The sequence below is a fragment of the Lolium rigidum genome, unplaced genomic scaffold, assembly GCF_022539505.1.
Source record: "Lolium rigidum isolate FL_2022 unplaced genomic scaffold, APGP_CSIRO_Lrig_0.1 contig_19763_1, whole genome shotgun sequence".
Taxonomy (NCBI): domain Eukaryota; kingdom Viridiplantae; phylum Streptophyta; class Magnoliopsida; order Poales; family Poaceae; genus Lolium; species Lolium rigidum.
The window spans coordinates 394,257-406,022 of record NW_025899946.1 but is presented as its reverse complement, the minus strand read 5'-3'; the positions used below and the strand labels follow the sequence as shown (position 1 = coordinate 406,022).

Here is an 11,766-nt window from a genome sequence, read left to right as displayed (position 1 = left end):
TGCCGAGCGGCACGACGCATTTTTTTAGGACGAATCATTTTTTTAAACATGGAACATAATTTACATACTTAAAACATAAAAAAACCTAAACGTCTACTGCTGCTCATCGTCGTTGTGCTGCTCCTCGTCGCTGTCGAGCACGATGAGCTCCGGTATGACCCACGGCCAGTAGCCATCCGGGGGAGCGTACGCCGGGCGAGCCGCCGGTGCTCGAGGTTGAGGAGGCTGCGGCTGTGGCGGCGGTGGAGGCGCCCAGGGCTGCGGCTGTGGCGGCGGTTGAGGCGCCCAGACATAAGGCTGTGGCGGCGGTGGAGGAGGCGCCACCGACTCCAGGAGCGCCTGTCGAAGTGCTTCATCCGCCGACAGGCCCGGCGGCATGACGGCGGTGGCGTAGCGGGAGCAGCGGCGGCTGCACAGGCGCGTCGTACTCGGAGACGAGGACGGCGACCTTCGCCATCTCGTCGTCTGTCATGTTCTCCGGGAAGTCGAAGTTTCGGCCCTCCACCATGGCATGCTGCCATTCGTGGAAGACGACAGCGACGTAGTCCTCGCGGTCGTCCTTCACCTCCTCGCTATGGTACGCGAGCGCCTCGACGTAGTCGTCGTCGTCGTACGCGGCGTAGGCTTCATCGTCGTCGTCCTCGCGGTCGTGGGCGTCGTTGTGCTGCGTCTGCTGACGTCGCGTCGGCGCCTGCTGACGACGAGCCGGCGGTGCAGGGCCGAAGGGATAATCCCTGTCGCCCATGAAGCCTGCCCTTCATCTCCTGTCCGTCTCCGTGGACAGGTACGTACGCCAAAGCTCCGAGTCGATGGCGTACGCCGGATCGGTGCGGAGGTCCGCCGGCAGATGATCTCCGCGGTCCGATCAGGCTCACGCGCAGGTACTGGAGGGATGGGCACCCGGCGGCAGCTGAGCCGCCAGCCGCCAGGCAGCTGCACGCCGGACCAGGCGTCGTCGCACGACATCTATTTGCCGTGCATGAGCCTCCCCACCGTGACGGGGAGCGGGATCTTCTTGGTGCCGCTGCCGGAGGCCTCGAAGTCATTTTTCTTCCCCATGGCGCTGCGGCGGTGGTGGTGCGAGTGGAGGTGTGGTGTGGGCGAAGGAGCGACGCGGCCGGTGGACTTTTCAGGGCGGCCGCGCGGGATACAATGCTATTGAAGGCGGCGCAGAAGCCCAGCTGCCGCCCGCCAGTGCGCGCGCAGAACAGGCAGCCGCGCCATTGATGGCGAAGGCTGCGGCGCAGACACGGAAGCGCTGACCGCCGAAGCGGTGCCCTCGGTGTAGACTCGCTGCCAGGCGGGCCCGGTGGAGATGCGAGCGGACACTTTGCGCGTCCGCGCAGCGTCCGTTTCCGTCGCGCCGCTGGAGATGCCTTTGCAGTCGACAAATAGTGGGGAACTCGGCAGCCATGTTTTTTCCTGTAGTGATGTGATGTCTACACTCTCTCTCATGATTTTCTACTAAAATTTTGCTCAAACTTGAACGTTATAGCATGGATAAGATTCTTAACATTTTTCAGAATTTCCTAGACCCTTTCAAATGTACAAGTCAAACTTTGAGGCAGGAAGCTTCAAAATCAATACCGCGGTAGAAATTTTCAAAATCAAAACCACAGCTTACTACTAGTACTCCAGCGCGGTAATAGCGTCACTAGCTAAGTTAACAACGGACACCATGATTGACTGATGGAGACTGATAAGACAAGAGTTAAGGCGATATAGGTAGGAACAGGTCTAGACGCCGTGGAGGAGGGAGTCACCACTACCAGCCAGCACCACAAGCTCTCTCTTTACTCTACCGCATCACCCACCAAACCACCGCATCCAGCTTCGGCAGCGGCGCGCGGCAAGCAGCAGCAGCAGCGGGGAAGGTGGGCAGGGGAGGCAAGCCACAGGAAGCAGCAGCAAGAACCCAACGCCACAATGGTCAAACATCCTCTTCTTTCCTGCTACCTTTTCTTCCTCCCCTAGCCTGCTAGTCTGGTCCTCCTTCTGTTGCTCTCCTATTGGGCGTCTCGATTTCTTTCTCATCTTGTTGAACGCTGCGGTTCTTGCTCCGAATCCGTCCAGGCCGGCAACGGGGAAGGGGCGGCGCACTGAGACCTGAAGGAACCGCCGCCGCCGCCGCTCTTCTCTGACGGAAATGGCCGTAAGTTCTTGCTCCATTGGTTGACTGGCCAGCTCGCTGCTGCTGTCTCCGAGGTTTCTTTGTTTGGATCGATTGTTGACTGCTCTGGCGGGAGGAGTGTAGATTCTTCTTGGGCGCTGCTCCCTCCTGCCGTGCCATGTGGGATTCCTTGGAATCCTCTGCGATTGGCAGAAATGCTCCTGGCCTTGCCATTCTTTGCTTCCCCTTTCCAGTGATAGGTAACAAGTGGTCATGTTCTCCTTGCTGGCTAGTGGGGAGGCAGATTGCGTCTCCATGGAAGCAATTTCTTGTACGTTGCCTCATTTGGGGCTATCTCCCTGGAATAGATGTGCCAATCTGAAACCAACAGGGTTGCCAAGATCCAGTCTTTGTGCATCCTAGGATGTGGTTTTGGTGTGTGTCCAGTGTTTCAATTATAGTGGACGGCAAGTTTGTGATTCCTATATGTTGTTTTACACAGTGCTACTACTTGATCTGGTGAGAATATGATTGGTTGAACTAAACTGCACTTGACATGATAAGATTGCAGTAAACAATATGCATTGCAGAATAGGTTAAACAACAATGCTTAAGTTAGTGATGATTAATCAAAGGGGATAACTCTACACCTTATTCCTGTGTTGTATCGAAGCAAACATGCTCAAGTGGCAAGATCTTGTAGATTCAGTTACTATTTTATCTCTTTGACCAATTGTGTTTCTCAAGTTTAATTTAATATGTAAGTGTCTGCTTCCAAAACTGTATGTTTTATTTTAATCTGCCTATCACATTGTACTAATAAGGTGCTTCCTTGTTCAACTGCACCAGCATCAGGGAGTTCCGAAATTCGGAAGTTGGGAGGACGAAGGGCAAGCCTACACGCAGTACTTCGAAAATGCTCGCAAGGGGAAATCTCCAGGGAGGTCTGTTAATCCAAACAACCCTAAGGAAGCCACAGAAGCACCCTCGAATGATCCACCGTCAGTTAAGGCCTCTCCCTTGAGGGCTGGAACCGAGCCGGGGTTACGGAGCAAGGATGAAACACGTGCCACCCGTGAAGATGATCTTCGACGGCACGACGCAACAGCTCGAAAAGCGAGCAATGAAAGGTCACCCATGCATCCTCGTCATGCTGCAAGGCTTGCAAACAAAGGTGGTGGTGCATCCCCTTCTGGAGATCGCAGGGGTTCGGCGGAAGGAAACCGTGGGAATGCTCCTACCACACCTGGAAGGTCTAAGATGAGACCAAGTGGGCGTGGTGATGAAACGGTAAGTCCTAGCTTATGTCTGCCTTTGTTGATTAATAACATTGCTTTGACACGCTGACAATGAACAGCAAAATATGAAGCAGATTGTACAGGCATTATAAGTATTTCTAGTTTCGTGTAGTTTCTGAACTATCCTAGTGTGATTTTTGTGTGTGCAGCCTGAGAGAGGATCAGCTGTGCCAAAGTTTGGAGACTGGGATGAGAAAGACCCTTCAACAGGTGAAGGTTTCACTGACATATTTGAGAAGGTGAGGGAGGAGAAGCAGTCGGGCACGGATAATGTCAGCACCAGCCATGCGTATACCAACCGCTACAATCAAGGGGGCCGATATGAATCTTCGGTGAGTCCACTTCAATTTTCAGTATTGCTGCTGGTTTTACCAAAAATATTGTCCTACTTGTGGAGTAAAGATTCTCTGTTTTGCTTGTGGAACTAGTTTTTGCCTCGTTATATCAGCAGCATTGGCCGTTGAGAATCAAGATAGTGAACTTAGTACCTAGCACAACTGCTTGTGTCATCTCCACTGGTTTTAGAGATCATCGCTCCATGCCCATGCTTAGTTTCGCAATGACTAAAATTTAGCTGAGTGTTAGTTGGTAGTTACTTCCAGGCTTCGTCTAAATGAGATGTGTTATGTAGCTCTGTCGAGTTTGATCGTATAAAATGTGATCAATTGATGGTATGTACATGCTTCTTTTTCAGGGCTGCTCATGCTTCAGTTGGTTCAAGAAGTAACACCGGCCCTGTCTGAAATATACTTGTTGCTATTGTATCTTTGTCAAATGAGTAGCCTCAGTCCGTTTTCCTGTTGAGATGTTATTCAGTCATGAGACATGTATCTGAACACAGATTTGGAAGGCTGTGATCAGCATTTTGAGCGTTTGTAATTTGTGAGTGATTGCCTGAATTGTTCTGCATTGTCTCATTGCTATACTGAAGGGCGACAAGTTGGCAAATAAGGAGTTATAAAACTTGCCACAGCCCATAATTACTACTCCCTCCTTATAGACAAAGCTGTAACAAGTCTTGTTTGTAACGGAGGTAGTAAAAGCCAAAGCCGTGACCAAACTTCTCAAGACATGAATTCACAAGGACACAAGCCATGAAGTTTTTGAAAATGATAGAATTGACGGGTAGGCAATTGATATTCCAGTCTTAGACCTTCAGCGAAGTTAGAATATTGTTATTCAGTGTGAAAAAGGTGATGATACACGTTCACAAAATCCAGCAAGTCAAACAATGACAGCGATTGTATCCTTGTAACATATGGTACTGACAGTCTAGTAAGTCAAATAATGACAGCGATCAAAATCCAGTGCTCTTTGTATAAATCGTACATACTTCCGACCTAGTAAACAACACCAGACATATCTACGCAATTTGAAGAACCTATAGATCTCTATGTACTGACAATTGTCTTTACATCAAAACTGGATGGTGTCTTGTTTGTCTTTAGGGGCGACGCACTGCCATAAAGCTTTGTAGGATTCAATTCCTCTTGCATCTATTCCTAGCGAGCGAAGATTCCGGGCGTATTCCTGCAAAACAAAGCATGTGAAAGAACATGTCAGTGGCAGCTCAGTTCAACCATTATAACTCGGATATCTTGTTTAATCACATAAGCTGGCTTGAGACTTTGCCAGCTACCTTCTCTATTATCCTACATACTGGCATTTATATGTGTATGGTGAGAGACTGCAAATGCTTAGTGTCGGATACCGAAAATGGGAAACCAGGTTAAAAGAAGCTGGTAAAGGATACAAGATTGTGCATTGGAAGAAACAAAAGGGAGAATACCGGATAAATCAATGAAAGATGAATGTGCAAATACAGATTATTACAAACAATGCATACAGTTTATATCGTTTATGAGCACGAGGGTGAAAGATAGTTGGCGAACCTGGATATCAAGAAATAGCTGCATGCAGATCTTGTCGGTGTCGGATATGATGTTATCTGAGGAATCGGTACTAGCTCCTACTCGTCTTTGTGCACCTTGGCGCAGTCTTTGCAACGAAGATTCAGTTTTCCTTGCCTTAATAGTGAAAAGAATTAATCTGAGTAACTCATAGGCAGAACCGGAATTTTATAGGCAGGTAGGCAATTCGTACTTACCACATTGACTACTTCAGATACCATGTCATAATAAATCGCGGTGATCTTGTCTGTAGATCCACATCGCAATTTAGTTTTATCATCTTCTGATAAATAGTGCACACGCTCTCCTTCAAGAAACACCTAAGAACACAAAAGAAAAGCTTATAATAAAATAGCATAAAATGGAAACAGCATATGAACCTGTTATCGAAGTTAGAGAGACACTACTGATAAATTTCAGCACATAAAATAGGCATACCATAACTCAAATGCAGACCGTAAAGCTAGCTAGTAATGCAATATGACCTATTGCTCAGACAAATGCAATAAACTCCAAATCTTAAGCTAAAATGCGATTAGTTGAACACATAATTCATATCATCACATACATACATTTCAGTTATCCACTCTGAAGCTTAAAAAATGTTAACTATAAACAACTTAAACAAAACTTGAGGGCATATAAAGAACAATACTCTCAGCCAGCTTTGTTTGTCATTTACTACTACACAGGAATTTCACTTTCCACAGGTTAAAAGCAGGCTTTCAGAGGCAGGAACATAATTTCCATGGAGTTGAATAAGTACTTTTTGTAAACTAGGTATCATGCAACCTTACAGACTTCAACTATCCTTTGATGCTAAAATGTAGATAAACAGAAGTGGAAAAGCAGAAACCAAATATGAAGTCCATTCACCTTGAGTGGATGCAAAATCCCAGATACATACGGAGAATGCCTCACAGGAAGTTTATTGGTCATTCTATATGTGGCTGTAATTCCCTTGAGGTGTTTCAGATCCTACAATGAATCAAAAAATAATAATAGTTGCAATCAGAGAACAAAAAGAACATACTTTTACTGATGCACTGAATAAAATTATTTACAAATGCAACATTAGCTTCTATATAAAGCAATATTTCATGTGAAAACAAAAGATATGTATGATGATAGTGTTGCCCTTCTGTTGGCATTGGTTCACTCACCTCATTAGACCTTTTAACTATGACCCCAATCATGACATCCATTATGCCAGGCAATAACTCCTTTAAAGGTTCAACAGCTTGCAATATACTTTGTTTCACAAGGGTAAGTACTTCAATGGGGCATGATGCTAGCAATTGATTTACATGTTCCACAAAGTTGCCTGATTCCGAAAGCTCGCCAATTACACCATTTACATCATGCATTACCTGTGCACAAATGAATTCAATATTTTAATCAAAAGAAAAATTATGTCAAATATATAAACTGCTACGTACTCTGCTAAACATTGTTTGAAAGCATATTCAGAATGTAACAAGGACTGTGGGAGTAGGGGGCAGAACAGCAGAGAAGCTGCACGGATAGAGTGCTATCTTAAAATGGAACAGTTATTTCCTGTTCACATGCAAAAATACATTATAGCCACTCTTATTGCCTCAAACTTGTCAACATGATGTGCAACCAACTGCAGATTATTTCCTGAACTAACCCCACAAACATATGATGCTGGTTAAGCTAAAGTAAGAGTGGTCAACTACTCAGCGCACTGACTGCTGAACATTAATCTTTAGCATGGAGTCAACCAACAACTTTATTGTCAACTTATTTAATAAATCCACAACTTCAGAAGAATCATATTCGCAGAAGAGCTGAAAAGTACTAAGTCTTGATCACTGAAAGGACATGGTAAGGGATCAAAGAGTTCTATAGGTGCGACATACAAATATAAAATCCTCGACAGGTACAGAGAGTGCCCACTCAGAATCTGCAGGAGAACTTGAGCTCCCATCAGAAGCTTTACGTGCAGCCAGGCCAGAAGAAAGCCATGTTGTATACCTTATTGTACAGGGACATGGAGGAAAACAAAAGGTCAGCCTCCAGATGTTAACTCATGAAAGTAAGGAAAATAAATATCCTTTGTGATAGTTTATACCTTGAAATAAGCTGCAGCGACAAACGTAGGAATTTATCCGAGTGAGAGAAAACAAGAACCTCGTCACTCCAGCAGGAGTGCAAACTTTCTAAGAGCTTAATACTTTGCTTCAACAACAATGTCTTCTGCTTCATTTGATTCTCATTCATTCCAACAGGGCTAATTGTGGCTGTAAGAGCAGAATCAAGACCACCAGCAATTTCCTGGAATCTTGTGTAGGTGAATGAGCAATAACGAAGTTAGAAACCTAGTTCTGAAGTGTGACTAAAATTCACAGAGACATGTATGCTTACCTCAGAGAAAAGTAGACATTAACGTGCCACAGTCGCATGAATTCTGTGTAAGCAGGCTCAGAGCGGAACTTTGTTACAGCAGACTTGGAAGGGCAGTAGCCTACAGAAAAAAAAATATGTCAACCATGACTTCGAAAAATCGAAAGCATCAACCCTTAGAATTTACAAATACATATATGTTGAGCTCGGCAACTCTCTGTAACATGACATGGAATAAGGATACAGCGCACTGAACTTCAACGCCACAACATCGGCAGCTGAATGCCGCACCTGGTTATATATCAAGGTGCTACAGACATCACATCCTAAGCTGAGGAACGACCCAACGTAATCTCATTATCCCAATGTGATGGTTGTTACGCTCGTAGTATCAGACACATACATATAAACACGCATGCTTTGCAAGAAAGTATTGTAGTAGACTTAAAAAAAAAACAAATGTCAGAAAACAAACCACTTTATGACATAATTAAGAATACCTTCAAGAAAATCAAGAAACCTTAAGCTCGCTTTGTAGTTTTTAAGGAACTCTTTAGGTTTTCCAGGAGAACAGGCCCCAGGTTTTCCCTTCATGATTGCAGAATGGACTTCTTTGAGTATTGAATTGGCCAGAAAATCAAAAATATGGAGTCCAGAGTTTGCTGCAAATGAAAGAGGAGTTAATACGATCAACATCAATCTAAAGCCCATATGCAGTCTTTAGGTTTCAAATGCTAAGTAACAATAAATAATTTAATAGAACTTATAATTACCTGATGAAGATATTTCCAAAATAAATTTGCAATCCTTTTCTACACATTGCATTATCCGCAGATAGTCATCCTCCAGGTCATCAGTAGATACCCCAGAAACAGCTTTTGCATAGTTTTGAGGGACAATTTTCTGAATCAGTGGAGACACCACTGTTGTGCGGAAAAGCTCTTCAGCTGAAGATGTGTTGTCAATCGCAGCATAAGCGCGCAAGCAGTTGTATATTACTTTTGCATCCCGGTGTTCTAGACCGACCACAAAGCAACGCTCCAAGCTACCATCAAGTAGTTTTGTAGCGCCTTGGACCCTCTTCTCCATGTTCTCAATAAAAGGAAGGTTCTGTACTGCCATAATGTAACAGAATAAGAATCATATATATGTTGCACTAAAATGTATACGGCGTATCCAGTTAGAAATAAAATGAGTGCTACCACTACAGAATCAGGCTGGTACTTTGGTGGCACAGAAATAGCAAAATATCAAGTGAACTAGCTGTAGTCATTTTGCATTGCAATTTTTCTAATGGTTCGGTTCAATAGCGCAAATACAACATAGAAAACTATTTATATATTCGAAACGAGTAGTGCATGCGGACCAGCGGTCTCTGTTGGCACAAACCTGTGCATGGCTGATGTAGAATTTGAGCCGGTTCATCTCGCTGGCGATTCTTTCTAGGAGGATGCTTTGTGTTTCTCTGACATCAGTCCCTGACTCCACATTAGTATCATTGCCGGTGTAGCTTTTATCAGCTGAACCAACCTCAGCATTTGATGAATCGGATGGTGCTGTTGGCAATTCCTTGATAAGTTTCTCAACCTGAATAAACAAAACGAACCTTTAGATTGCGGAAACAACGCGACATGGACTAAAGCACTGCCTAACATATCAGACTTGCTTCGGTGGCAACCTTGACATGATAATTCTACATGGTCAACGGTTGACAAGGCTGGAAAAAAATATCAGCATTGTGATATGATGCAAATTTTGATGAGTATGCAATGGCATGTGATCAATTGTACTAGCATTATGGTATGTCGCAAATTTTGATAGGTATGAATGATATGATCGTTTATACTAGGTGATGAACTTTTGGCCAGGAATGAGATGGGTCATCTGTATGCAGGGATAACTTAAAATGGCATATGCCTTGTTTTGCAGTCGGATTGGCGTTTCAAGAGGAATGAGGTGGATCATCTGAACGCGAGGATATATATAATTCTAGTCGAGAAATGGCTGTGCTAACTGTTACTGACTAACTAGCTACATTGGCGTTTAAGGAGGAGGGGGATGGGACCTTGGAGACGACGTGCGAGGTGTCGAGCAGCAGCTCGAGCAGCTCGCGCGCGTTGGAAGCCGCGGCGCGCTGGTCGAGCCCGGCGCGGAGCGCGGCGAGGGCCGCGGCGGCGGCGGCGCGGAAGGCGGCGACCTTGTCCCTGAGGTCGGCGAGCGGGGCGCGCATGCGGGCCGCCGCGGCGTCGACGCCCTTGAGGCGCGCGCTGAGGCCGACGAAGTCGGCGTAGTCGCGGTTGATGAGGCCGACGAGCTCGGCGCGGAGGGCGGCCAGGTGGGCGCGCAGCTCGGCGGCGAGGCTCTCGAGGGGCACGTAGGCGCGGAGCTCCGCGACGTAGGCGTCCGGGTCGAACGCCGTGTGGAGGAAGGCGGATGGGTGGAACCACGGCGGGTGCGCCTCGATGGGCTCCCCGAAGAGGTCGGTTGGCGGCGGTGGTGGTGGTGCGGTGGTCGGGCGCGGCATCACGGCGAGATCCGCCATGGCGTTGACGTCGAGGCTTTGGGTGGATCTGACGGAGGGAGCTGTTGCGGTGTTGTTTGGAGTCGGAGATCTACCAGCAGCGAGTCGACGACGACGATGACTGGAGTGAGCTGGGCTTATGAAAATGGCCTGGATTTCAGAAGGCCGGATTGTATCTTCACCTCAGCGGGCTGGAAAAGGGTCCAGACTGTGGGCCTGGGATACTGGACTTGATAGCTCAGACGTAGTGGGCCTCGATAAGTTCAGAACAGTCACTCTCACATCTTTTGCTGTTGTCACCCCTCAAAAAAATGTTGCTGTCGTTTCTCTCTCAAAAAATCATCTGTTACTGTTTCATTTGTTGAAAAATCTGTTGCTGTTTCTCCACTAGGAAAAGAAGTCTTCGGTTTCTGTTGTGATGTCAAATTCTGAAGCGAACATGTCATGAAAAAATCTGAAGCACTGCAGGCCTAATAATCTTAAAGTCTAGACCTTGATCAACCAAGACCAGGTACACATGCCCGCCGTGTTTGTTTCTTTTGGAAACAGACAATTTGGAAACTACGTAAAAGTTACAAACAACCCTTGGAAGCATCTGTAGATGATAGGCAGTAGGCACTGTTAGGGCAATATGCTTGTTGTATTATCGAGTAAAGTGCCACGATATATAGTACGTATGCAGGTGCACATATGCGTAAAGCCCCCTAACATATGGGGAAACTACAATAGACAAATATATACATCTAACACCCCCTCAAACTCATGGTGGATCCACAACACCGAGTTTGGAGAGTAAGAAATCATGCTTGCGCTCGAGTCCGTGCCTTCGTAAAGAAATCCGCCAACTGCAAATCGAAGGCACATAATAAACCGCAACAACATCATCCTGGACTCGTGCACGTGTGTAAAAAGCATCAACACCGATATGCTTGGTCAGCTCATGCTTGACCGGATCACGTGCAATACGATAGCACCTGTCTTGTCGGACAAAAGTGGAGTGGGTGTCGTAACGAAACCCCAAAATCCGCAAGCAACCACCGTAACCAAGTCACCTCGGCAATCAACAAAGTCATAGCCCGCAACTCAGCCTCAACACTCGAACGGGAAGCTGCGACCTGTTTCTTCGTCTTCCAAGCAACAAGCGAACCACCTAGAAACACACGAGTAAGCGAAAGCGAACGACGATCCGTAGGATCACTCGCCCACGTAGCATCCGAATAGCACTGGAGCCGGAGAGAGCTGGAACGGGGAAAGAAAAGGCGACGAGTGATCGTGCCACGAAGATAACGAAGAACACGGAGGAGATGACTATAGTGAACAGTGGTAGGAGCTGAGACAAGCCGACTCGGAATATGAACGAGGATAAGAAATATCGGGACGAGTGACGACAAGATAAACAAGACTCCCAACAAGATGGCGATAACGGGTGGGATCGGGAAGAGGATCACCATCGGTAGGGACGAAGCTTAACATTAAGCTCCATAGGAGTATCGACCGTGCGCTCATCCCCAAGAGCGAGCACGAGCAAGAAGATCCTGAATGTACTTTTCTCGAGAGATA

The 11,766-nt window shown here is 46.4% G+C and overlaps 2 protein-coding genes across 3 annotated transcripts; one reads left to right on the top strand and one right to left on the bottom strand.

Moving 5' to 3' along the window:
- The first annotated feature begins 1,761 nt into the window (after positions 1-1,761).
- Positions 1,762-4,356, top strand: LOC124680534 (RPM1-interacting protein 4-like). Of its 2 annotated transcripts, none has more exons than XM_047215581.1 (4): positions 1,762-1,929; positions 2,960-3,400; positions 3,558-3,740; positions 4,103-4,356. In XM_047215581.1, exons 1-4 carry the CDS (start codon positions 1,927-1,929, stop codon positions 4,133-4,135), a joined length of 660 nt encoding a protein of 219 aa, XP_047071537.1. In that variant the 5' UTR covers positions 1,762-1,926; the 3' UTR covers positions 4,136-4,356. The 2 variants fall into 2 exon arrangements, with proteins under 2 accessions (XP_047071537.1, XP_047071536.1); XM_047215580.1 differs by lacking the exon at positions 1,762-1,929 and adding an exon at positions 1,974-2,152.
- A 230-nt stretch (positions 4,357-4,586) lies between these two features.
- LOC124680533 (conserved oligomeric Golgi complex subunit 2-like) lies at positions 4,587-10,227 on the bottom strand. Its single transcript, XM_047215578.1, has 12 exons — positions 9,751-10,227; positions 9,075-9,272; positions 8,459-8,795; positions 8,186-8,347; positions 7,707-7,806; positions 7,414-7,623; positions 7,202-7,316; positions 6,482-6,688; positions 6,195-6,296; positions 5,516-5,638; positions 5,301-5,435; positions 4,587-4,938 (listed from the first exon to the last, which is right to left on the bottom strand). Exons 1-12 carry the CDS (start codon positions 10,225-10,227, stop codon positions 4,825-4,827), a joined length of 2,280 nt encoding a protein of 759 aa, XP_047071534.1. The 3' UTR covers positions 4,587-4,824.
- Positions 10,228-11,766: the final 1,539 nt, after the last annotated feature.

What these genes read in the sequence shown, in the direction of transcription:
- LOC124680534 (XM_047215580.1), top strand. An exon ending in GTGGGCGTGGTGATGAAACG is followed by an intron (nt 3,401 to 3,557) that starts GTAAGTCCTAGC and finishes TTGTGTGTGCAG; the next exon opens with CCTGAGAGAGGATCAGCTGT. An exon ending in GGGGCCGATATGAATCTTCG is followed by an intron (nt 3,741 to 4,102) that starts GTGAGTCCACTT and finishes CTTCTTTTTCAG; the next exon opens with GGCTGCTCATGCTTCAGTTG.
- LOC124680533 (XM_047215578.1), bottom strand. Translation starts at nt 10,227, where the DNA reads ATGGCGGATCTCGCCGTGATGCCGCGCCCGACCACCGCACCACCACCA. An exon ending in AATGTCTACTTTTCTCTGAG is followed by an intron (nt 7,624 to 7,706) that starts GTAAGCATACAT and finishes CACCTACACAAG; the next exon opens with ATTCCAGGAAATTGCTGGTG. An exon ending in CTGTCGAGGATTTTATATTT is followed by an intron (nt 6,689 to 7,201) that starts GTATGTCGCACC and finishes ATTTGTGCACAG; the next exon opens with GTAATGCATGATGTAAATGG.